Below are 26,226 nucleotides of genomic sequence, written 5' to 3' on the forward strand. Positions count from 1 at the left end.
GGCTTGGTGAGCAGAAGAGAAGCAGAAGTTTTAAAAAACTTGACTAGTAGTGTATATCATTTTGATTATTTTATTATTATTTTAGTGTATATTACTTGAAAAGCTGAAGCATTAAAATTAGAAACTGGAAATGAATAAAAACTAAACTATCATGGACATTAGGGTGTTTTAAGCCACTTTTAATTTGGTCAGTTCCTGATGTGTCGACTTCATAAAATTAACAAGAATTTGCATATTCATATCTAAGATTATTATTAATTGTATTATGTATTATAATATTTATATCAATAATCTTTTTGAGAATATGTATTCAATGCCCTAACAGTTTTACCCTGACTGACCTTTTAAGACATGACATGAGACTGTATGCTGTTGCTATGTAGCTTATTTTCGTACATTTGATCATATCTATCATCAACTCCGACATAGACTGATGTTCTTAGAACAAGAAGTACTTCTTTGTAAATGTGCCTTTTTAAATATTACAGGAAGTTTGGGTTGGTGGACAAACGTGCAAATTAATAACACCTTTTATATTTATTTGGTCACGAGCTGAGACATGAGTAATGTGTTCTTAATAGAAATTAGCATCAAAGGCAACCTATAGACTTCCTGTACTGTCTGGTTTTAGGGTATAAGAAGTGCTAAATTCGCACCCCATACAGATCGGAGAATTCAGACTTCTTACTTCTCCTTTCTCTCCACTCTCTATCTTTTACTCTGATACTGGGTGCACCTAGACAATATTTCTACTAGATATACTTCTCTCAGATTTTATTTGATCAGACTCTAACTGGCTTTGAATTTGACTTAGACTTTGACTTTCATTTTAATTCTAATTTGACTAATTAGACTATATTTGATGCAGCTTTTTTTGATCAGATTGACAAATGATTAAATTGACAACTTGGAATTGGGAATGAATATGTTTATTCCTTTTAATCAAAATTACATTAATGGAATTAACAGTCATTAATAATGTGATTCTTGTTATTGCTGCTATTCTTTTAATTGTGGCATTTATTTTAATACGCAAAGATATATATGACTTTTGAAAACTTTGAATAAATTTATAACCTTTTTATCATTTTTTTTGCATCAGTTCCCTTCTTGTCTTGAGACTGAATAATGTTGACATGAACAATATTATTATTGCTTATAAATATGTCACTGAACAATTATTACAGACCTTTCTTCCTGGTTTCCTAGAGTCGTGGCTCGGTTGATCTGACCTCTCAGATTGATCAGCTCTCGATCCATCTCCCTCTTCCACTGATCGATCCGTCGGTCTGGTCCAGGACTCAGTGATCTCCGATCCAAATCCCGCTCTCTCTCCTCTAGTCTATCCTGAAGTCTCTTCTGCTCCTCTGGGGAACAGAGAATCTGGATTTAATATGACCTCAGAGGTTGTCTATATACAGTTGAGGTCAAAAGTTTACTTGAAGAATCTGCAAAACGTTAATTATTTTACCAGAATAATTATACAAATCATTTTACAAAATGCATGCTATTTTTTATTTAGTACCGACCTCAATAAGATATTTCACATAAAAGATGTTTACATATAGTCCAAAAGAGAAAATAATAATTGAATTTATAAAAGTTTACATACACTTGATTTCTTAATACTACCTGAGTGATCCACAGCTGTGTTTCTTAATTTAGTGAGTCCCTTGTTCGTCCTGAACAGTTAAATTTTCTAATGTTCTTTAGAAAAATGCTTCAGGTTCTACAGCTTCTTTGCTTTTTCTGCATTTTTATGATTTTGAGAATCATATTTTCACACTGAGGACAACTGAGGGACTTATATGCAACTATTACAAAAGGTTCAAACACTCACTGACGCTTCAGAAGGAGACACAATGCATTAAGAGCCAGAGGGTGAAAACTTTTTGAATTTGAAGATCAGGATTAATTTAAATTATTTTGTCTTCTGGGAAACATGTAAGTATCTTTTGTAGCCCCTAAGGGCAGTACTGAATGAAAAAAATCCAAATCAATGCAAATCAGGCTCTTAATGCATGTTTTTTTTGTCCTTCTGAAGCATCAGTGAGACATCAGTTGTCTTCAGCATGAAAAATTTATCTCAAAATCATACAGTTACTATTGGAAAGGGTTCAAATACACAAAAATGCTAAAAAAAACAAAACAAAGAATTTGTGGGACCTGAAGGATTTTTCTGAAGAACAGCAGGCAGTTTAACTGTTCAGGACAAACAAGGGACTCATGAACAACTATCAGTAAACAAAAGAAAACAGCTGTGGATCATTCAGGTAACAACGCAGTATTAACACCGCAAAAAATGCTTTTCTTACTTAAATTTTTTGTCTTTTTTCCAGCCAAAATAACTAACAATTCTTAAATCAAGAAGGATTTTCTAGACAAGTAAAAATTATTTTCTTGTAGAAAAAACAAGTCAAAATTTTGCGAGTTTTTGCTTAGAACAAGCTAAATAATCTGCCAATTTCTTACCTCACTAGCAGATTATTTTGCTTGTTTCAAGCAAAAACACACTTAATTTTGAGTATTTTTTTAATCTAGAAAAAACTTCTTGATTTAGGAATTTTTAGATATTTTGGCTGGAAACAAGACAAAAAAACTAAGTAAGAATTACATTTTTTGCAGTGAAGTGCAATCAAGTGTATGTAAACTGTTAAACAGGGTCATTTTTATAAATTCAACTATTATTTTCTCTTGTGGACTATGTAAACGTCTTATGTAGGTCAGTACTAAATAAAAAATAACATGCATTTTGTATGATCACTCTTAATTTGGTAAAATAATTAACATTTTGCAAGGTGTATGCAAACTTTTGACCTCAACTACTTAGTTGAAAAGTTGAAAGTGCTAAATTATAATTAAATAGTAGTAAACTGAAGTACATGGAGACAGATGATCACCTTGTAATGTTTGTATATGTCTTTGCTGAGCATTTCTTTCTCTTTCCAGCAATCGAAGACTCTGTGTTAAAGTCTCAATGGCCTGTGGCAAAGTAACATAAAAAAAATTGTTATTCTAGAATTATCTGGTTTTGGATTCAGTTTATTATATTGAACATTAATCTCCAAAACAAAATTATAAACACACACATTCTACCCTGGTTTACACTAAATAGTACTAAATATAGTACTAAACACAGATAAATAACCCTAGTGTAGGACCCTATAACTTTTTCACGATGTGGAAATGGATTGGAAATAGCAAAATCCAGTCATAGAAATTGAAACTGTCTTAATAGGGCCCTACCAATGCATGACATGATCCAAACACATATCAATAGCACATAAAATCTATCTCTGTTGTTCACGTTAACATGCGACTCGAGCAGGTGTTAGTCTGACCTGACTCTGTTGCTGTAATTGTGTCTGGATGGCGGTCAGATCTGACCACTGAACCGCAGATGGCTTCAGATCAACACCGGCTGTGACCTCTCTGACCGGAAACACATCTACAGAGAGAAAAACACATGATTACATGTAATCTGATTAAACAAATCAAAGGCTTATTAAATCCATTACATAAATAAATCCATTTGCATTCAAGTTTGTTGGCCTATTCTAAATGATTAAATACTAATTTTATTTGTTACAGGAAATTTAGCTCATGGTGCTTTGTTCTTTCGCTTTTTCAGCGCTTTTTTTGTGTTTGCAGTGCTTTTTTATTGTTTGCAGCACGTTCGTGTGTTTGCAGCGCATTTTTGTGTTTGCAGCGCGTTTCCGTATTTGTGTTTGCATTGCGAGGATTTGCAGCGCCTGTGTTGTCAAACTGATGAAGATGTTTTTTATTATTTGTTGTCGTTTTTTTCTGTTTGCATGTGTTTTCTTAGGTTGCAGCGCACTGAGCTCTCTCGGCCACCATAGCCTTGTGCTCTGCAACGCATGGGGTTTTTCAAGGCCACCATCTCCGAGTTGTCTGCAATTGCCATGAGCAGTCGTTCTGCTCTTGACAATGAAAGTTTCGCTGTAATGATAACATATTTTGTTGTCATTCTAGAATGATTTATCAGGATTCTAGCATGATTCACCTTGATAAACCATATTGTAGTATTATTTACTATGATTTACCATGTTTCAAGTGTGATTTACCATGATTTACTCTGCTCACACACACACACACACACACACACACACACACACACACACACACACACACACACACAGACAAATGTTGTTTTTTCAATGCTATTGCTATCCATCTAAATATTCCTAAGTTTAGCTAACCACATGGTAGAATAAATAACATTATATAGTCCCAATGTCCTCAAACGAGTGCTTCACATTTACTGATGTCCTAGAGTGTTACTATTACTAAAATATGTCAAATTTTAATCCCCATATGATACTAGAGACAGTATTGTACATAAATAAATTTGTTTCATTCATAAAATTTGAATAGATTTTTTACCTGGGTCATTTTTTCTTTCGGAAACTGGTGTAGAACTTTTTTGCTGATATTCCAGCCATTTTCTTCTCACTGACAATGGTGTAATGTTGTGATATCACCACAAGATGGTGGGGGCAGTGTCCCTAAATGTGGCCAACTGCTCTAAGATTTACAAATTTGACTATCTTTGTGGCAAGAGGCAAAAATGTAATGTCCTCATATGAGGTCGCAGGGTCTCAGGAGGCTAAAAACAAAACTGAAATAAAAGTAAATAAAACTTAAATAGTAATTTTTTAAAAAAATTTGAACCTGGATCACAAAACCAGTCATAAGGGTAAATTTTTCGAAATTGAGATTTATACATCATATGAAAGCTGAATAAATAAGCTTTTTTTGGTTAGGATAGAACAATATTTGGCCGAGGTACAACTATTTAAAAATCTGGAATCTAAGGGTGCAAAAAAATAAAAATATTGAGAAAATCACCTTTAAAGTTGTCCAAATGAAGTTCTTAGCAATGCATATTACCTAAAGTTTTTGATATTACTAATTAACAATTAAGTTTTGATATGGTAAGGTAGGAAATTTACAAAATATCTTCTTGGAACATAATCTTTACTTAATATCCCAATGACTTTTGGCATAAAAGAAAAATCAATCATTTTGACCCATACAATGTTTTTTCGGCTATTGCTACAAATACACCAGTGCTATTTTGGTCCAGGGTCACAAATAACAAAATAATTTTTTTACTTCAAATAATTTAAAACATTCATTAAAAACTAACAGTGTATAAATATACTAATCTAGCAATGCTCCCAAATAGAATATGTAGTATTTTTGAATATTTTGACAATAAACCTTTTAATAAAAACTTCTTCAGTCCCTTTATATATTTTATATATAATTTCCTTTTATTTTTTTAGATTAGGAACAGAAAACAATAACAAAACATTCCCCATTTGCCAAAAATTATTTATGTTTCATAAATGAACTTAGTAATCATTTGAAAATAAGTTTACCTTCTGTTCCTCTGGGAGATCTTCCATGAGCAGTAAGACGTTCCTTGTAAGACACAATATTAATAACTGAGCTAAATTAAAGCTGTATTCAACAAAACAATTCGGAATAACATGCGTGTGAGTAAACAACGACTTAATTTTATTTTTACTGCACTGTCGCTTTAATTCATTCAACAGTCATAAAGAGCGCACTCTAGCGGCTAGTATCTGCAAACATACTAAACTGAACACATGTAGGCTACAAAAAATGTTATTTTATCTAATTATTAGTCTTAAAATAGTGTCTTACCCTCATTTTTGCGACACTTCCATCAGCATCGGAGATGATGGAGCTCAACTGTTGATCCCAGTTCATCCTGAGCGACTGATAATCAACTTCTCGCTAAAAATACGAGCCTAAAAGCTGCCTGCAGTATGAAGACACATAAAGCCAGCGGGAATGATGACAGGTGAGGTTACAGCGACAGGTAAACGGATCGCGTAGTGACACTTGATATAATTGAGGTGTGTTTCAGCTTTAGTAAACAAACGACTGAAATAACGCTTCAAAAAATACGCGCGCGCGAAACACTGAGTGACCGGTAATTTCACAGAAACCTCACAAACGCATGTCCTGTCATAAAATGTACATTAAAGGAGTTATTATTTGTCTAAAATCCTCTATTCATGGGATCAGTGCCCATTTCAGTTTAAATCCAGGAGCCACGGTATTCCACGCCACTTCCGGGACAACCGATGGATTATGGGAAATGTAGTATATCTCGTTTAAAGGCCGCTCACATAAAACGGTGTATTTTACTTAATACAATTAAATAAGTAAAGCACAATTTTACATGTATTTAAACTTTAGATAAATTAGCTTTTGACTGGTATTAACTTAATATGGCGTTTCTAAGCTTATTTTAGTTGTTGTTTTTTATTCTTCCCTTTAGTCAAATGTGGTACAGGGTTATTAGAGTTAAAGAAAACCGAAACATAAAAACCTGTTACTTAATATAAACAGAACATTTAAACCTATATTTTAGCTAGTTGCCAAAGCCACATTTCTAATTTTTATTTAGCTTAAAAATGTTAAAAATTAACACATCCTTTTTGAGAGTGTAACAAATGATATAGGCCTACAACAAAAATAAAAATGAATACAAACTATATAGACATTTAAAAACAATAAATATAGCTGAAAGCAGCGATTACCAGGCATTTAAGCTTTAAGGCATTTAAGCACATATGAAAAAAGACATTATTTAGCAAGCCTGTAAGCACCTAAATTTATCATTTAAAAAAAGCATTTTTTGGCAAATTCAGGTAATTTACCACAGTGTTTTAACAGTTATGACTATAAAAGCACCAGCTGTAGTCCGATCTCCTTAAAACTTTGCATGCTTGTTTAGAATCACCCGTCACATGTGCTCAACAGGTTTTGTGAAGTTTTGAGTTTTCCTTTAGGCTTTATAGGCTTTTGAGGAAAATTTGGACAAGCCCCAGTTCTTAATGACCCTGTTATGTAAATTTCAACATTATTTTGATAATTATTGATCTAGAGAGTCCAGAGAATTGTACAGCAGTGTTTTTTTTTTTTTTTTTTTTTTAGATTAAGAGAAAAACCTAGAACAAGTTCACAAAAGTAGATTTTCTACATTTTCTCAATCGATTAAAAAACGATTTGATTGACGGCAGTAGTTCTAGAGGCAAAGTCGTCCGGAATGAAGAGTTCTATCATATATTATGAATATTGCGTGTATGTGGAAAAAAAACACACAATGTACAATCATTTATGGCCTTGTAAAAATGCGATATCACAGATTTCTTTAATATTTCTTACAGACCTTTGGGGCAGTGAGCCAAACAGGCCCACCAAGTTTCGTTTCGATCTGCCTCTGTTAACCTTGTCTAATAGGTGCTCAAAATTCATCGGCCAATGGCGACCATGTTTTTTGAGATACACAAATGTCCTTATAGACAGTTGTCGCACTTTGGACTAAGACCATGTACCCCGATTTTTATGTTAATAGGACAAATGGTTGCGTAGTTATAGCCATTTTATTTATTTTTTCCTCTTATAGCGCCACCAAGTGGCCAAGCTCTGCAATTTTTGTCCTGTGACCTTTTGTCCTGTTTTTAACAGTTAAAGGTCCAATCTCCTTACAACTTTGCATGCTCGTTTAGAATCACCTGTCACATGTGCTCACCAGATTTTGTGAAGTTTTGAGTTTTCCTTTAGGCTTTATAGGCTTTTGAGGAAAATTTGGACAGGCCCCAGTTCTTAATGACCCTGTTATGGCTTCCTAAAGTGTAAATTTCAACATTATTTTGATAATTATTGACCTAGAGAGTCCAGAGAATTGTACTGCAGTGTTTTGTTTTGTTTTTCAGATTAAGAGAAAAACCTAGAACAAGTTCACAAAAGTAGATTTTCTACATTTTCTCAATCGATTAAAAAACGATTTGATTGATGGCAGTAGTTCTAGAGGCAAAGTTTTCCGGAATAAAGAGTCCAATCCTATATTATGAATATTGTGAAAAAAAAACACACAATGTACAATCATTTATGGCCTTGTAAAAATGCGATATCACCGATTTCTTTCATATTTCTTACAGACCTTTGGGGCAGTGAGCCAAACAGGCCCACCAAGTTTCATTTTGATCAGCCTCCGTTAACCTTGTCTAATAGGTGCTCAAAATTCATCGGCCAATGGCGACCATGTTTTTTGAGATATACAAATGTAATTAGAGACACTTGTCGCACTTTGGACCAAGACCGTGTACAGCGATTTTTATGTTAATAGGACAGATGGTTGCGTAGTTATAGCCATTTTTTTCCTCTTACAGCGCTACCAAGTGGCCAGGTTCCACGATTTTTGTCCTGTGACATTAGATTGAGCTCTTACATAAGTTGTTCTGAGTTTGGTGAGGATATCTTATTCTGTTCAGGAGTCATAGGCATTTTTACTAAAAGTTGCCCCGCCCCTTTCAAACGTTTTTTCGCCAGGCTCACGATCGAATCTGAGGCGTGCCTTGGTGACGTTGTCGGCAGTCTGAGTACTACCATCCCTCCAAGTTTCAAGTCTCTACAACTTACGATTTGATCTGCATGATCAGTTTCATGTGGAAATTGCTGATCCTTGGCCATTCTAACAATTATAATAGGGTTTCAGCGCTACACGATTGAACCCCTAATAAAAATTACAACAAAAACAACACAATTTCTAAAACTTTAACCAAAATTAAAATGAAAACTGAAAATTCCATTAAACCAATTCAAACTATATACAAAAAACTATAACAGTGCCTCAATTATGCTAAATTACAACTCATAACAATTTTTATGCACTTGGTTGTTATAGTATGCATGTTTCAAATGATGCTACTGAACTGAACTTTATAAGTTTTGTGCAGTTTATTTAAAGCACAAATGTACACACAGCAAATTGCAGTGTGAAGAGAGCCTGTTTTTCACAACAGAGAAAATGAGTGTTTAAGTCATTTTACAGAATGTAGAATTAGAATTGTACTGAAATGTAAAGGCAGTTTTCACAATTTAAAACATTTGGGCCATTTGACCCATTTTAACCCATGGTCCCATCCGAGCATCATTCTCCCAGTGTTCACCGTGCAAAGAAACAGACCAAACAAAGCAACCAAACCGAACGTCCCATGGTGGCGCTTCTTGGGCTCTAACAAGACAGAACACAATACAGAAACACATTTAACTAGCTAGTTTTGATCTGTATTCATACTATCAGTTTAATTGTCTTTAATATACACAGATCAGTCCTGTGGAGGTACAAAGAGACTCACTTCCAGTAGAGTATCCCCGAGCGTACAGCACCCGACTGGCGATCCAGATCATTCCCAACACACTGGCCAGGCGCTGAGAAGCACAAACACAACAAAGAGTTCACTTTACAGTTTCCATGTGTTTTTATAGTGCACCTGCAGGGTAAATAAAGCTTGAATCTGTACTCACTGGATGCTGAATCCCTCCCACAGATAAATGAAACAGGAATGGCGACAAGAGTTCAACTCTGTTTTACAATAATAATCACAAATGATAAGTAATAAAACAAAAAACACAACATTCACTTTTTTATAAGCTAATATTTATTGTAAAGGAAACTTTAATATTTAGTTGTAATATAAGATCTGCCATGCACAGACACATATAGCTGAGGTCAAAAGTTTACATACACCTTCCAGAATCTGCAAAATGTTAATTATTTAAGCAAAATAAGAGGGATCATACAAAATGCATGTTATTTTTTATTTAGTACTGACCTGAATTGCATAAAACATGTTTACATATGACTTAAAAGTTTAAATACACTTGATTCTTAATACTGTGTTGTTACCTGAATGATCCACAGCTGTGTTTTTTTAATTTAGTGATAGTTGTTCATGAGTGTCTTGTTTGTCCTGAACAGTAAAACTGCCTGCTGTTCTTCAGAAAAAATCCTTCAGGTCCCACAAATTCTTTGGTGTTTCAACTTTTATGTGTTTTTGAAACCTTTTTAACAATGACTGTATGATTTTGAGATCCATCTTTTCATCTTTAGAAAGAAAAACAATGCATTAAGAGCCAGGGGTGTAAACTTTTGAACAGAATGAAGATGTACATTTTTCTTATTTTGCCTAAATATCATATTTTTTTCATTTATAACTGACCTTCAGAAGATACTTAGACAAAATAAGTTCAATTTAACCTCATCTTTAAATTAATGCATTGTGGCTGCAAATTAAGGCTCTTAATGCATTGTGTTTCCTTCTGAATCATCAGTGAGTATTTGAACCTTTTGTAATAGTTGCATATGAGTCCCTCAGTTGTCCTCAAAATCATACAGTCATTGAAAGGGTTAAAATACACAAAAATGCTGAAAAACCAAAGAATTGTGGGACCTACAGGATTTTTCTGAAGAACAGCAGGCAGATTAACTGTTCAGGACAAACAAGGGATTCATGAACAACTATCACTAAACAAAAAAACAAAAAAAACAGCTGTGGATCATTCAGGTTAACAGCACAGTATTGAAAAATCAAGTGTATGTAAACTTTTGAGCAGGATCATTTTTATAAATTCAATTTATTTTCTCTTGTGGACTATATGTAAACATCTTTTATGTGAAATATCTTATTCAGGTCAGTACTAAATGAAAAAAAAAATGCATTTTGTATGACCCCTCTTATTTTAGTAAAATAATTAACATTTTGCAGATTCTGCAAGGTGTATGTAAACTTTCGACCTCGACTGTATTTCCTGAGTGATCCATATTGTACATACGTGTTCTGATGCGATCGCTGGATACAGTTGAATATGTGACCAGTCTCTGGATCATCACTGTACATTGTCGGATACTAAAAAACAAATATGTTCTTCTTTGATTAGGGCTAAATTACAAATAAAACCATTAAGCAAAATCTTTTTAGCAAAACATATCAAAGATGCATTACATAGATTTTAAATTTACCATTATATACATTTTTGATTTTAGGGACATTTGTTAACTTTTTCACAACAAAGAGTTTTGGTACTTTAAGTCGCCACTTGATGTCCAATATAAAATCTGGGTCCTGAAGCAAAACCACTTGAGAACCACTGCACTAAAATATCATTTCTATTCTCACTAAATCTCAGGCAGGTGCATATCACAATATTTTGGTATGTGGCTTAAATCTAAGATAACGTGTTTGGATTTAAGTTTGTTATAGGCTTGTTCTCATTTGCAATTTTTATATCAAGATCTGGCAACACTGAGTTAAGACGTACCTTCGTCCTTGTGATTTCTTGCACCATGACATGCATTTAAATGTGTCATTAACAACTAGTTGTTCAGTTCAGTTCTGTATACACTGCATATAATTTCTACAAATGTGGCTTTCGCTACCTGCATTTTTCAGTCAATTCAACTGATACTCCCATAGATGACTGAACTGTGTGTATACAGAACAGGATTAATGTAAACAGACCGATGATTATCAGTGCATGTGCAGTGATTAGTGTCTGTTAAGTTACCTGGACATTGTATTTAATCCGAGCCTTCACCACTTTATGAGACAAATGAACCATCAGGAGAAACGATGCCGCTCCGGTCAGAGCCACATAGCCGTACTCTTTAGACAAAACCACCATCTTCAAGACTGAGGAGAAAACAAAAATATCACATATCTGTGTGTGAAGATGACATACATATGTGTACAGCATGGAAGGACTAGAAAATGTGCAACATCTCTATTCAATGCTGATTACAGTTTGGTTTGGGACATAAATGAGAATGTGCTCAGTCATCTTCGTCTGTGATAATGCAGTGAACTCAAAGTAGACTTTAGTTACTATCAAATGCACAAAATAAAAAGATCAGTACTTTACTGTAGCTGCGGTAAAGTTAAAGTCAATTCATTCAAATAGTTGTCAACAATGCACATCTCGTGTAAAACTGTTCCTGCGCACATGCTTATTTTTACAAAGTGTGTAAAAGCAAAAAATTCAAAGTCAGTGATCTTGCTGTTAGTTGCATTATTTTGATTTGTTCACATTGTTCTATCTACACACACACAATCATTTATATATAATGTTGACAATCAAAACAAGTTTAAAAATATTTTGTAAGTTTGCTCGTTACCTGTCCTGTGCTTCTGTGCTGGTTATCTGGAGGGCGGAGGCCAAAGGACAAAGATCATGTAGTAAATGAGACGCTTATGGGTAAAGGGTTAAACTCCAATGGAACCATTTAAAAAGTTATTTTAATAAACATGTTTTAAAAAATAAATATATGCAAATCAGCACGACCACAATGTACAAAGTATTTTTAATATGCATATTACAGTTCTGTTTTATCATTTACAAATCTGGGATAAAAAAGAAAATGTACGTCAACAGTAGGGCTATAGTGAAAAAGTAATAAAAGTTGCACAGTTAACAAAAAAAAAATAAGATTGTTAACATAAAAAAAACAGGCTGATACATACTTAGAACTTTATAAATACGAGTTTACATTATCCTGAACATCTTGATCTATTATTTCAACAAAACTGAGAGCCCTGCAATGAAGCAGGGCATCAAAAATTAGAAAGGCATATGATGTTTACGATTTAAAGAGTAAGCCTACTAACCATATATCTTATGCTTGTTCTTCTTCTTTTATGTTAATGGTGATTGGCAAACCAGCTTTTGGTGCATATTACGCCATCTACTGGGATGGAGTGTGGGGCATTGACTTTAGGATAAAAAAGAATGGAAGAGAGAGAAAATAAATCTAACTTTTCATATTCCCCTATATAACTTTGTTACTGTCAAAACAATTACAAAGTTAAAGAGTTTATACCAACAGAAATTAAGTCATTTTTAACCTAATTCTTTCTCTTTCATGCCTTACAATTGATTAATACATGCTCTACAGTTTCTGGAAGTCCAAACTTATCACACTGACCCGAATCATGCTTTCCTATTGTCTGAAGTGATTTGTTGAGGGCAAAATGACCAATTCTCAGGAGAGATATTACTGTATCTTCCTTTCTGTTGCGATAATTGACGTTATGCACGGAGCGTTCTTTACAACTTCCGTATAAAGATAAGCCAGCTCGTAAACTTCCGCTGAAGCTCATTTTATATTATATTTTATTTCCTCTACTGCCTCGTTCTTATCAGAAACTGAGAAAAATTATAATTGCAACATTATAAACAATGTTAGCAGCATGAACATTCAGTTTCATATTATTTAACAACATATCATTTAAATGTGGAGCCTGGCAATCCCGTACTCTCCGTATCTGCATAGTTGTACATTTAAATGCTGACAGCTAAACACTATCATAACGTGTTTAAGCTAACATTATATATACATATTCTTGATAATCAGTCACTTGCCTTCAAGCATGAACACATTTTTAAAATTTTGCAATATTTTAAAGCCTTTATTATTTTCTAACTCTACAGCTGTGAAATAAAATTTACTTCAAGGACTCACTTTTCATTCATAAAAACGGCATCGGAAAAAATGACTTTTCACGGAAAACAACTTCTATTTATGGAATTACCCATATAACCAATAGATGGCAGCAGAGGATTATTTGTGCAGCCACCTTTTAAAATCCCTATATTTTCAAGACGTCTTGCTTATCGATTTATTATAAAATTACTAGTATAATAAATTGTAGTACTTTTTCCGCCTATATATATATATATATATATATATATATATATATATATATATATATATATATATAGAGAGAGAGAGAGAGAGAGAGAGAGAGAGAGAGAGAGAGAGAGAGAGAGAGTATAGCAAGTGCAGAAGCAAGTGCACAAACAGCCTATTAAGGTGAATTATTTAAATACTAACATATAGTTCACTACAAATACATTAAATATTGATGGTATAATAATTAAATAATGCACTCAACATGAATCGATAGGAATTTGAAATATTTAATAACTAATTTAATATTTTAATAATTTAATAATTTACATCTTTTAAGTTTTTTCTTGAACTGTAAAAGCTATTAAATAGCCTATATTCAACCAACACAAACTTGTTACTGCTGTAGTTTTGTTACTCTGAAATTAGTCTGAATCATTTAATCTCTTTTTTTTTTTTTACATCAGCTTGTCATTTGTTTGGTCCGGTTATTACTGTCAATCATTGCAATGACTCGCGCATATTTAGCCGATTGACTCGCACATATTTTAAACTGGCATTTGTCATTCTTGAAACGGAATACATGGACGTTTGGTCCTCTTAGATAAACAACACGTTTCTTCGATTGCGAATGGATTATGTAGAGAAAACGAACAAAGTAGGCTACGCTCAAATTACCGCACAGTACAGTTGACCGAAAATGATTTGACTAAACAAGGAAGTAATTCGTGCATATGGTCAATTAACTCTGATTAAGCCAACTTGTTTAAAACTGACAAAATATTTAAAAAGAGCCAAACGGATCGCCAAGATCTCAGAGCCATAAATCCCCTCACTAATTAGTGACTACAAAAGAAATATTCTCTTTTCAAAAGCTAACACAAACATTACTCAAAGATAATCTTATTTTGTCAAACATTATAAAACATCTGTACTCAAATATGTGCAGAAATAAGTATTCTTATATATAATCATAAAAAAAAAACTTCAACATATCCAACGCTGCCATAAACACTACTATCAAATAAATATGTTGTTTAAATCAGATTAAGAAGCCTTACAATTAAGCAGCAGGGCATCAAAACATTAGTTTATTCATATGGTATTTCTCACCACGGAAATCTATAGTAAAAGGCGAAAGATATTTACGATCTGTAGAGCACCATGAGTGTATAAACTTAACAGCCAGCGCTAGTACGTATAGTACGTATAGTAACGCATTTCACAAGAACGGTTGGAACCGACAGACACATTTAGCATTTGATTATTTGTTGTGTGACTGGATGCTCAGAACATTTTGTATACTATAATAAAACAATCCATGCGGTCTTTTCTTTTCGTGTTTTTAAATAGGCTTTTAAGTATATAAAAATGTCACGATATCTGATTAAAAGACACAGATATGCAACTGACCAAAAGAGGGCACTATTTCATTAGTGAATACAAAGGAAATGTCTTCACTGAACCTAACGCAAATATTAAAACACAGGTATTTTTATTTTGTCAAACATTATAAAACATATGTACTCAATTATGTGCAGAATTAATATGCACATATTTAAAAAATCTTTAACAAAAAACATCCAACGCTGCTAAGCATTTCTATCAAATAAATCTGATGTTTAAACCGGATTGAGAAGCCCCACAATTGAGCAGGGCATCAAAAAATTAATTTATACTCATAGTGTTCCTTTCCACGGAAATCTTTAGTAAAAGGCGAAAGATTTAAACGATATGAAGAGAAACATGAGTGTACTAACTTCCTAACAGCTCTAGTACGTACTTGAGCGTCAGGAACGCATTTCACAAGAACGGTAGGAACCTGACAGACACATTTAGTATTTGATTATTTTGCATGGATACTTTTGTATAACACATATACATTTTGCATAATATTGTACAGCAGTTTATTCTTTCTTCTCTTTTTGTGTGTTTTAAATAGGATTTTAAGTATTTTAAATAAAGACACAGGTGTGCAACTGACCAAAAGAGGGCACTATTTCATTAGTGAATACAAAGGAATTGTTCTCTTTACTGAAGCTAACACAAACACTTAAACAAAAGAGATGAGCTTATTTTGACACATTAATGTAAACATAGTATAAATTGTCTCTTTATTGTGTTGGGAAAAATAGAGCAAAATAAAATATGAATGTATACAGCTTCTTGTACAGCCATGCTTCCAACAATTAAACTCTGAAAATACTATCTCAGGCGTTTAAATTACTGTTATCGTTACATTGAAATTGTGTGCAAAATTACTATATTTCATATAAACTTTCTGGCAAAATAAACATAACGTTACCATTCAACAAAAAATTTATATTCATCATCGCAAAAAATATAAACCCAACCCTGAAGACTTTCAACAACCACACTAGAACAAAACAAAGTAGTTTCATTGAAATAAACTGATATTCAACATGATTAGGAAGCCCCACAATTAAGTAGGGCATCAAAAAATTAATTTATACTCATTGTGTTCCTCTCCACGGAAATCTTTAGTAAAAGGCGAAAGATTTATTCGCTATGAAGTGAAACATGAGTGTACTAACTTCCTAACAGCTCTAGTACGTACTTGAGCGTCAGGAACGCATTTCACAAGAACGGTAGGAACCTGACAGACACATTTAGCATTTGATTATTTGTTGTGTGACTGGATACTTAGAACATTTTGTATACTATAATAAAGCAATCCATTCAGTCTTTTCTTTTCGTGTTATTAAATAGGCTAAGTATAAAAAATGTCATGATATCTTATTAAAAGACACATTTGCAACTGACCAAAAGGGCACTATCTCATTAGTGAATACAAAGGAAATTAACTTAACACAAACATTAAAACAACATTAAAACAAAGGTAATTTTATTTTGTCAAATATTATAAAAAAAAACCTGTGCTCAATTATGTGCACAATGAAGTAAATTACAATAAATAAATACAAAACTTCTACATCCAGCACTGTCTTACATAAGCACTACTATCAAATAAATCTGATGTTTAAACCGGATTGAGAAGCCCCACAATTAAGTAGGGCATCAAATAATTAGTTTATACTCATAGTGTTCCTTTCCACGGAAATCTTTAGTAAAAGGCGAAAGATTTATACGATATGAAGAGAAACATGAGTGTATTAACTTCCTAACAGCTCTAGTACGTACTTGAGCGTCAGGAACGCATTTCACAAGAACGGTAGGAACCCGACAGACACATTTAGCATTTGATTATTTTGTATGGATACTTTTGTATAACACATATACATTTTGCATAATATTATACAGCAGTTTATTCTTTCTTCTCTTTTTGTGTGTTTTAAATAGGATTTTAAGTATTTTAAATAAAGACACAGGTGTGCAACTGACCAAAAGAGGGCACTATACGCCTTATTCAGCCCGCTGCCATTTTGAATCGAAAACGAGGCTGTGAGGGATAGTAGTCCAGCAGCGGCCACTGTGGCGCATTGTTGCGTACCGGGATGTAGATCGTATAGCCGTAAAATAATAGGTTATTTCACATTTTTCCACAGGACAAAGAGCTCCAGAAAACGTGGATTGTTCGACAGGACATATAACCTAACTTTCAGGTAACAATATTGCATTTTTTTTGAGAAAATGACTGTGGAAAGACTGCTAATTTCTAATGGGAGCATGTTTATCTTCCTTTAAACGCTTACACAGAGTTTTTCAAATGATGTTATATAGATTAAAATGCTAAATGGTTTGTGTTAAGAGCCTGCAGCTAGGTCATAAGCGTCTTCCCGACCTTTATTATGAAATTACGATAAACATGACAGAAACAAAAAAATAATGTTCTGAATATCATTTTGCGATTTTAAAAGGGGTTGACATCAAACACTACATGGCAAACTAATAAATAAATGTTATCTTTTGATCGCTTTGCATAAAAATAAACTTTCAACCCACTGTTTTTTGTATGACTTAACATGTTGTCTGAAAGAGGCTTACGATCTAACTGCAGGCTCTTAACACAAACTATTAAACATGTTAATCTTTAAAACATCATTTAAAAAGAATATCTTTTTCATTTACAATCGCAAGGTTTTCTTTTCGTGAGGTCTTAGAGTCCAGGTAAACACAGACGGAGCTGAACCCTCTTCAAGCGTCCTAATTCCAGTCAGTGTTTTTGAAAAACAATCCTGAGTAAAATGTTGAGCACTTTTGTGTTCTTTGTAATCTATACAAAATGGAGATATTTAGTTTAGTTGTTGTAGTAGTACATAACATGTTAGCTCTGCGTAAACGTTTAAAGGAAGATAAACATGCTGGCATTATAAATTAGCAATTAGCCAACCGGCTAGTTTCCACAGTCATTTTCTTAAATGCAATATTGTTACCTGAAAGTGAGGTTATATGTCCTGTCGATCAATCCACGTTTTCTGGAGCTCTTTTTCCTGTGGAAAAATGTGAAATGACCTATTATTTTACGGCTATACGATCTACATCCCGGTACGCAACAATGCGCCACAGTGGCCGCTGCTGGACTGCTATCCCTCACAGCCTCGTTTTCGATTCAAAATGGCAGCGGGCTGAATAAGGCGTATTTCCTTAGTGAATACAAAGGAATTGTTCTCTTTACTGAAGCTAACACAAACACTTAAACAAAAGAGATGAGCTTATTTTGACACATTACTGTAAACATAGTATAAATTGTCTCTTTATTGTGTTGGGAAAAATAGAGCAAAATAAAATATGAATGTATACAGCTTCTTGTACAGCCATGCTTCCAACCTTTAAACTCTGAAAATACTATCTCAGGCGTTTAAATTACTGTTATCGTTACATTGAAATTGTGTGCAAAATTACTATATTTCCTATATAAACTTTCTGGCAAAAAAACATAACGTTACCATTCAACAAAAAATTTCTATTCATCATCGTAAAAAATATAAACCCAACCTTGAAGACCTTCAACAACTAGCCTGGCTAACGCCAGACCACGTTATGACTTCGTCATGATTCGTGGTCTGGGAACCACATGTTCATTTTCTCGTATTTGAGGCGTGGTTTACGAATACCCAGAGCCGTTTATTGGGCGCTACGAATGTCTATCAAATGCGCCTGTGCGTAGCTCATAGCCAATCGTTTCAATCATACCGGATGACGTATACAGAGCGATGGTTTAACGCCAAAAGTTGCTCTTTTTTTCAAAATAAACTTGCGTTCTAAACTACTTAGAACACTATCTAAGGGGCCGTTCACATGTCGCGTCTTTTGCGCGCTAAAGTTCGTTATTTCAAATGTAGACGCGCGGTATGCGCGCATAATGGAAGCGACGCGGTTGCGACGCGCTCGCGTTTTCCATGCGCAAGCTACAGAGCGGTTTAGAAAGGAGAAAGCGACGCGCCTAGCGTTTTACACGCGTTTTTAGGCGCGACATGTGAACGGCTGCATCGAATGATAACTTGCTGCCATGCTGGATCCATAGTTATAAACAAACTGCTTCGGTGAGTCGCATAGAAGGCGTCATCGTCTCGCTGCTCCCTCCTCGTTCTGTGATTGGTTCCCTATCTGAGGTGAAAATTTGGTCCATGGTTTCCATGCTACCTTCCAACTTGAATAAAATCGCCCTGCGCGGAAAGCAGCATGGGGGCACCCAGGCTATTCAACAACCACACTACAACTTAAAACAAAACAAAGTTGTTTCATTGAAATAAACTGATATTCAACAGGTTTGGGAAGCCCCACATTTAAGTAGGGCATCAAAAATTAGTTTATACTCATTGTGTTCCTCTCCACGGAAATCTTTAGTAAAAGGCGAAAGATTTATTCGCTATGAAGTAAAACATGAGTGTACTAACTTCCTAACAGCTCTAGTACGTACTTGAGCGTCAGGAACGCATTTCACAAGAACGGTAGGAACCTGACAGACACATTTAGCATTTGATTATTTGTTGTGTGACTGGATACTAGAACATTTTGTATACTATAATAAAGCAATCCATTCAGTCTTTTCTTTTCGTGTTATTAAATAGGCTAAGTATAAAAAATGTCATGATATCGGATTAAAAGACACATTTGCAACTAACCAAAAGGGCACTATCTCATTAGTGAATACAAAGAAAATTAACTTAACACAAACAATAAAACAACATTAAAACAAAGGTAATTTTATTTTGTCAAATATTATAAAAAATCTGTGCTCAATTATGTGCACAATGAAGTAAATTACAATAAATAAATACAAAACTTCTACATCCAGCACTGTCTTACATAAGCACCACTGTCAAATAAATCTGATGTTTAAACCGGATTGAGAAGCCCCACAATTAAGTAGGGCATCAAAAAATTAGTTTATACTCATAGTGTTCCTTTCCACGGAAATCTTTAGTAAAAGGCGAAAGATTTATTCGATATGAAGAGAAACATGAGTGTACTAACTTCCTAACAGCTCTAGTACGTACTTGAGCGTCAGGAACGCATTTCACAAGAACGGTAGGAACCTGACAGACACATTTAGCATTTGATTATTTTGTATGGATACTTTTGTATAACACATATACATTTTGCATAATATTATACAGCAGTTTATTCTTTCTTCTCTTTTTGTGTGTTTTAAATAGGATTTTAAGTATTTTAAATAAAGACACAGGTGTGCAACTGACCAAAAGAGGGCACTATTTCATTAGTGAATACAAAGGAAATGTTCTCTTTACTGAAGCTAACACAAACACTTAAACAAAAGAGATGAGCTTATTTTGACACATTAATGTAAACGTGGTATAAATTGTCTCTTTATTGTGTTGGGAAAAATAGAGCAAAATAAAATATGAATGTATACAGCTTCTTGTACAGCCATGCTTCCAACAATTAAACTCTGAAAATACTATCTCAGGCGTTTAAATTACTGTTATCGTTACATTGAAATTGTGTGCAAAATTACTATATTTCAAATATAAACTTTCTGGCAAAAAACAATGTTACCATTAAACAAAAACATTCAATTCATCATCGCAAAAAATATAAAATCAAGCTTGAAGATCTTCAACAAACTCTCTACGACTTTAAACAAAAAAATGATTCACTGTACTAATCTGATATTCAACATGATTGGGAAGCCCCGCAGTGAAGCAGAGCATCTAAAAATTAATTTATACTCATTGTGTTCCTCCCCACGGAAATCTTTAGTAAAAGGCGAAAGATTTATACGATCTGAAGAGAAACATGAGTGTACTAGTTTTAAGGAAACACCAGGACGTACTCGAGGTACAGGAACACATTTCACTAGAACGGTGGCAACCAGACGATTACTTTTAGGCTGACACAAATATACAACTGACCAAAAGAGGGCACTGTCTCATTAGTGAACACACACAAAAAAATTCTCTGACACGAGCACAAAATGAAAGTGACCAGCGCTTACTTAGAAACACACTTACAAAAATGGCAGAACTTCTTTTTGTGTGAGTGTGTGGTTTGAGCAACAAAATGCTAAATATTATCTTTCATTGCAGAACATTAAACCCTTACCTGGCAAACTCCATGCAAAATTAATCGAAACAACCTATCACAGCTCATGACAAAATACAAGATATATAAGATAATCTGATATTCAACAAGATTGAGAAGCCCCGCAGTTAAGCAGGGCATCAAAAAATTAGTTTATACTCATTGTGTTCCTCCCCACGGAAATCTTTAGTAAAAGGCGAAAGATTTATACGATCTGAAGAGAAACATGAGTGTACTGAATTCTTCAAAAACACCAGTACGTACTCGAGTGACAGGAACACATTTCACAAGAACGGTTACACTATGACCTACATCAGTACTAAAAGTATAACGGTAAAGAACAACGTATAATACCGTTAAATGACTATGTTACTACACTACATAACAAACAAGAGTGTATGGGTGTATAAAATTAAAAATACTTAAGTAAAATGAACTGTACCCCCATTGCATTGTGGGTAAAATAGCTTACTTCCGGTTTCGTCATCACTCTCACGGAATCAACTCGCTTGACTGGCATGGTAGAAAACAAGCTTTACATTTTCAACACTATCAGTCTCTCTCACTGTAATGTGAACGCTTTGACAACCACTTCTTAAATGTACACTTTGAACTGCTTTGGTTAAACTTGTCTGCTAAGTGAACTAAAGGCTATTATATTAATAGAAATCACCTTTTCTGTCATTTCTGTTAATATAATAATGTATATGATATTATAAAATAATAAAGTAGGCACAATTTATACTTGTTACACAATTTAAAGCATTTAAGCACAAATCAGATCCAGTAGTTTTTAAAATTAATAAATACATTTTTTAAACAATTTAAATAATTTTGACTAGTCCAAATAAGAGAATATGTAACCGTCAATAGTGGCCCATTTACTCTTATTATATTATTAAGTAGGCTATAATAAAAAAAAAAAAAAAAAAAAAAAGTTGTTTCTCCCCGTCGGGGAATCGAACCCCGGTCTTCCGCGTGACAGGCGGAGATACTGTCCACTATACTAACGAGGAAGCGCCTGTTTACTGCTACGCCACATGGGACTTTTATTTTGCGCTTTAATGGTGAGTACGTTTTATAATCGTAACCTATAAGACCCACATCCCGCCTAAACTTATCAGTTCCTTCCTCGTTAGCACGCGGAGAAAATAGTTAAGCTTAACTTCCCTTAACTTTTCCCATTCATTCTCTATGGTAGTGCTTAACACTACGGATGCGATATACTTTTGGCCACACGTAGACTTCATGCCGCTGCTTCGTTTGTTTCCGTGGCGGAGAATTTAAAAAGCGTGGTAGTGTCATCTGTCAATCATTCATTTCCCAGGGCAGGGGAGACCCGTTTTACGATCGGAGAGAGATCTGTTTACCGAATTGTCAACAAGTATTTACAGTCTAAACTTCCTTCAGACAGGTTTTACAAGTTTTCAACTTACCTTGTCGGTTTGACAGCTTAATTGCGTTGATCTCGAACTCTGACGTAAAAACAAAACAGTGGTCATCAGGTGAAAAGGTTACAGGTTAATATACCCTATTATATTGTAAATGTTTATTAAGATTGTTGCACATTTTAAAATTCTTACACAAGAACAATTATTACAAGTTTATTTTTATCTTTCGGTTTGTTTTTTATTTTGTTTATTATATGTAAATCGTTCTTAAAGTGCATCTAGATGAAAAACGATTACAAATTCATTTTGTGGTATTTGTGGCTGAGGCGGGATTCGAACCTCTAATTGTGTGTAATTTATTCGGCCCGCCTCCCTGGGCCGTCCTTCGTTTCTATTGGCTAGTCAGCGCTCTACAGCTACGTGCGGCTGGCCCCCGGAAGACAGGGGTTCGATTCCCCGACAGAGAGAAACAACATTTTTGCTTATTACTTTATTTATTATTTTTATTACTTAAATGTTTTCTTTTGTATATCACTCGAAAGACCGTGGTTAAATTTATTTTTTTACTTTTTAACAGATTAAAGAAATGTCTTGAATATATATCAAATCAATAAATCAATTACACAATTTTAGTTTAGTTCATAAGGCCGAAATAATTTAATAGTAAGTAAGCCTATGATGTACAAAACAACATTTTGTGAACCATTTGGTAAAACGCGTATCCTTCCTTCCACAGCGAATGATTTACAAATGACTGTTGGGCTATCAAAGACTTTAGAAACTTTAGGAAACAATGAAACAGCGCCATGAAATCTACGTGTGGCCAAACATATACCGCATCCGTAGTGTTAAACACTACCACAGAGAATGAATGGGAAAAGTTAAAGGAATTTAAGCTTAACCATTTTCGGAACCCGTGCGGGGACTGGGGTTCGATTCCCCGACGGGGAGAAACAAAAAGTTAAAAAAGTAAAATAAGCTTTTCATTTGTTCAGATGCCAAAGAGTACTAAAATATTATATTGAACAAAGTAATCCATCCAAAACAACCCACAACACTCTAATTGCCTTCAAACACAAACCATATTTATTCTATTTTTAAACAAAGAGAAATAGCCCCGCATTATTGCAGTGCATCAAAAAATTAGTTTATACTCATTGTGTTCCTCCCCACGGAAATCTTTAGTAAAAGGCGAAAGATTTATACGATCTGAGATGAAACATGGTGCGAACACGAACGTATTTGAGAAACAATACTGACAACACAGTTATGGTGCGGAAGAAAGAAAGAAAGTAACAGGGTAAAGAAAATTGTTTAAAAGTATTTCGTTAGGTTAGCTACAACAGTATAGGCCTATTTCTGGTTTTGTCATCGTGCAACAAAGTCTGCAACTTCATAATAACAATTTAGACAAGCAGCTCAATCTCTAAAACAACCAAAACGTACATGTTTTCCAGAATTGACATTACTATTATGTGGATAAACCTGAAACTATACAGATGGAAATAAGGGAAAACACATTATGAAAAATCTTTTAAGTACTGCTGCCTCGCAACACACCACGAGATATCTACAGAAACATTCATTAAAACCAGTAGCGTCGAACAGTTGAGGCATATTCAAGAAATAAGCCACCTTACTGATATGCGAAGATGTAAGTGAAATTACTCATTAAAAATATTAGATATTTTAAATTTAAAGAATAATATTAGCCACATCACAAACTCAGCAAAATTTGTTTATTTACTACAGCAACACGTAGTGATAATGGACGATACGACGCTCTGCAGCCCAAACTGCGTAACACAGTGCGATTACAAGTGAATAAACAACGCATCTAATGTTAATATTCTTGTTAATAGCGATTATAAATATTGCTATGACATCAGACATCCACCAAGAGCCCTTTATCCGACCTCATCCTCGATTATCTACTGGCGTTTTTCTAGCATTACTAGCAAACACGTGTGCTTAAGAAAGCAAAACCCTGATATTGCAATAAAAATATTAATTCTATCTCTAAAGTAAGAGTCAAACGCGTAAAAATTGAGACTTACCTTGCCTCTTTCTTTCATACAACACCTGCCACGTTTCAAAAATTGCTGGAAAACTCCACACTAAAGGACCTTTTTTGTGGACTAATGATGAAGCCTGTGTTAAATTAGTCTGTTAAATCAATGATTTAAAAAAGTAATTTTGGCAAATACGGGTAATTTGCCATAGAAATATGTTTTTTATATTTATGACTGTTATAGTGCCAGCTGTGGTCCGATCTCCCTAAAACTTTGCACGCTTGTTTACAAACACCTGTCACATGTGTTAACCTGGGGCCCGTTTCAGAATGGGAGGTTTATCAAGCCTGAGAAAGCAGGGTAAGTCAAGCCTGTTTCTAAAAGAGAGGTAACTTATACTCGGAGTCAGTTACCTTGGTAACTTACTCTGTGAACCAAACCTGGTCAGGAGCAGGTTTTCTTCTGCAAACCCAGAGTTTCTTTCGGTCTCCTCCCCCTTTTTAAAGCATAAGTGATGTTTAAATACCTCATTAATTTATTTATGCTTCAAAAATGCTTTTCTTAGGGAGTGTTTTGGAATGTAAATTTAGTGCATTTTACTTAAAACAAGAAAAATAATCTTAATGCAAATGGAAACAAGATTATTTTTTCTTACCCAATTGGCAGATAATATGCAAAATAAGAAAAATACACTTAAAAGATTAAATAAACACCTTATGTACACTGTAAAAAAAAATTAAATAAAGTGCAAAAACAATAATTTTACAGAGATTTTCATTAAAGGTTTTACAGAAAAAAAGTTATTTTACAGATTTTTCATTGTTTCAATTACAATATTTTTCTTTAACTTTGTGGTTTTTGTTTGGGAGCTGTAGCTGCCAGTGGTTTGACTGTTTTTTTTTTTACAGTGTAAAACCCTTATTTGACAGATTTTACCTAGATTATTACAATGAAAGCAGAAACGCTGTTATTTTACAAATCATTACAATAAAAAACCTTCAATAAAGTTTCAAAGCATGCTCAAAGTGGAAAATTAAGAGTTTTATTTAAAATACAAAATACAAAGTCTGTACAAATGGCATATAAAATGTACATTTTACATTTTTAGCTTTTTTTTTTAAGAAATACAGCACAATTACATTTAAAATACTGTGCTGATGAAGAACATGGAACAGTTTCATCGGAATGTTTAATTAAATATATATTCAACTTAAGACAACTTCACTTCCAGAGAAAATATTTCCTGATAATTTGCTCACACCCATGTAATCCAAGATGTTCATGTCTTTCTTTCTTCAAGTCGAAAAAAGTAAAGTTTTATAGGAAAACATTACAGGATTTTTCTCCATATAGTGGTCTACAATGAGAGCCAATGGGTTGAATGGTCAAATTTCAGTTTCAATACAGCTTTCAAAGGGCTTTAAACGTTTCCAGTGACCCTTATTCCTTGGCTGGGATCATGTAGAGCCCTTTGAAGCTGCACTGAAACTGAAATTTGGACCTTCAACCAGTTGGCTCCCATCGAAATATGGAGAAAAATCCTGGAATATTTTCTTCAAAAACCTTTTTAACAGAAAAAAGAAAGACATTTTTCTTAAAAATGCATTTTGATTTAAGAATCTTTAGTTGTTGTTTTTTTAGTTGGAAACAACAAGACAATAATACTAAGTAAGAAAAGCATTTTTTAGGTGCATTAATTTATTGCAAATATTTTCATCATGCAGACACTGTCAAAGTGACAAAAACGGCATGTCCTTTCATACATAAGATTATTATTTATTATATACTATAGGATTATTTTGATTAGCCATATCCACATGCGTAT

At 33.9% G+C, this 26,226-nt stretch overlaps 2 protein-coding genes and 9 non-coding genes across 11 annotated transcripts in view; all 11 read right to left on the reverse strand.

The window, feature by feature from the left end:
- The window catches only part of ipo13b (importin 13b), a 57,301-nt gene extending 51,047 nt beyond the window's left edge, over positions 1 to 6,254 (reverse strand). Inside the window, exons 1-5 of the mRNA XM_073852795.1 lie at positions 5,695 to 6,254; positions 5,406 to 5,448; positions 3,342 to 3,448; positions 2,901 to 2,982; positions 1,190 to 1,367 (exon numbers count right to left, since the gene is read on the reverse strand). Of these exons, the coding sequence (XP_073708896.1) occupies positions 1,190 to 1,367; positions 2,901 to 2,982; positions 3,342 to 3,448; positions 5,406 to 5,448; positions 5,695 to 5,760 (476 nt within the window). The 5' untranslated portion in view covers positions 5,761 to 6,254. The remainder of the gene's footprint in view (positions 1 to 1,189; positions 1,368 to 2,900; positions 2,983 to 3,341; positions 3,449 to 5,405; positions 5,449 to 5,694) is intronic.
- Positions 6,255 to 8,778: 2,524 nt separating this feature from the next.
- Positions 8,779 to 12,616, reverse strand: mgst3a (microsomal glutathione S-transferase 3a). The gene is made up of 7 exons (XM_073816524.1): positions 12,510 to 12,616; positions 12,020 to 12,045; positions 11,413 to 11,537; positions 10,681 to 10,754; positions 9,373 to 9,430; positions 9,204 to 9,276; positions 8,779 to 9,079 (listed from the first exon to the last, which is right to left on the reverse strand). Exons 3-7 carry the CDS (start codon positions 11,527 to 11,529, stop codon positions 8,937 to 8,939), a joined length of 465 nt encoding a protein of 154 aa, XP_073672625.1. The 5' UTR covers positions 11,530 to 11,537; positions 12,020 to 12,045; positions 12,510 to 12,616; the 3' UTR covers positions 8,779 to 8,936.
- A 1,968-nt stretch (positions 12,617 to 14,584) lies between these two features.
- On the reverse strand, positions 14,585 to 14,701 carry LOC141283911 (U5 spliceosomal RNA). The gene has a single exon (XR_012338278.1). It is a non-coding gene; the product is annotated as a U5 spliceosomal RNA (small nuclear RNA).
- Positions 14,702 to 15,169: 468 nt separating this feature from the next.
- On the reverse strand, positions 15,170 to 15,285 carry LOC141283958 (U5 spliceosomal RNA). The gene has a single exon (XR_012338324.1). It is a non-coding gene; the product is annotated as a U5 spliceosomal RNA (small nuclear RNA).
- Positions 15,286 to 15,964: 679 nt separating this feature from the next.
- On the reverse strand, positions 15,965 to 16,080 carry LOC141283943 (U5 spliceosomal RNA). Its single transcript, XR_012338310.1, has one exon. It is a non-coding gene; the product is annotated as a U5 spliceosomal RNA (small nuclear RNA).
- A 468-nt stretch (positions 16,081 to 16,548) lies between these two features.
- LOC141283953 (U5 spliceosomal RNA) lies at positions 16,549 to 16,664 on the reverse strand. The gene has a single exon (XR_012338320.1). It is a non-coding gene; the product is annotated as a U5 spliceosomal RNA (small nuclear RNA).
- Positions 16,665 to 19,230: 2,566 nt separating this feature from the next.
- LOC141283956 (U5 spliceosomal RNA) lies at positions 19,231 to 19,344 on the reverse strand. Its single transcript, XR_012338323.1, has one exon. It is a non-coding gene; the product is annotated as a U5 spliceosomal RNA (small nuclear RNA).
- A 464-nt stretch (positions 19,345 to 19,808) lies between these two features.
- Positions 19,809 to 19,924, reverse strand: LOC141283941 (U5 spliceosomal RNA). The gene has a single exon (XR_012338308.1). It is a non-coding gene; the product is annotated as a U5 spliceosomal RNA (small nuclear RNA).
- A 681-nt stretch (positions 19,925 to 20,605) lies between these two features.
- Positions 20,606 to 20,721, reverse strand: LOC141283951 (U5 spliceosomal RNA). The gene has a single exon (XR_012338317.1). It is a non-coding gene; the product is annotated as a U5 spliceosomal RNA (small nuclear RNA).
- Positions 20,722 to 21,116: 395 nt separating this feature from the next.
- Positions 21,117 to 21,232, reverse strand: LOC141283947 (U5 spliceosomal RNA). Its single transcript, XR_012338313.1, has one exon. It is a non-coding gene; the product is annotated as a U5 spliceosomal RNA (small nuclear RNA).
- Positions 21,233 to 23,502: 2,270 nt separating this feature from the next.
- Positions 23,503 to 23,616, reverse strand: LOC141283887 (U5 spliceosomal RNA). The gene has a single exon (XR_012338254.1). It is a non-coding gene; the product is annotated as a U5 spliceosomal RNA (small nuclear RNA).
- Between the last annotated feature and the right edge of the window lie 2,610 nt (positions 23,617 to 26,226).

Source organism: Garra rufa, chromosome 13, assembly GCF_049309525.1.
Source record: "Garra rufa chromosome 13, GarRuf1.0, whole genome shotgun sequence".
Taxonomy (NCBI): Eukaryota; Metazoa; Chordata; class Actinopteri; order Cypriniformes; family Cyprinidae; genus Garra; species Garra rufa.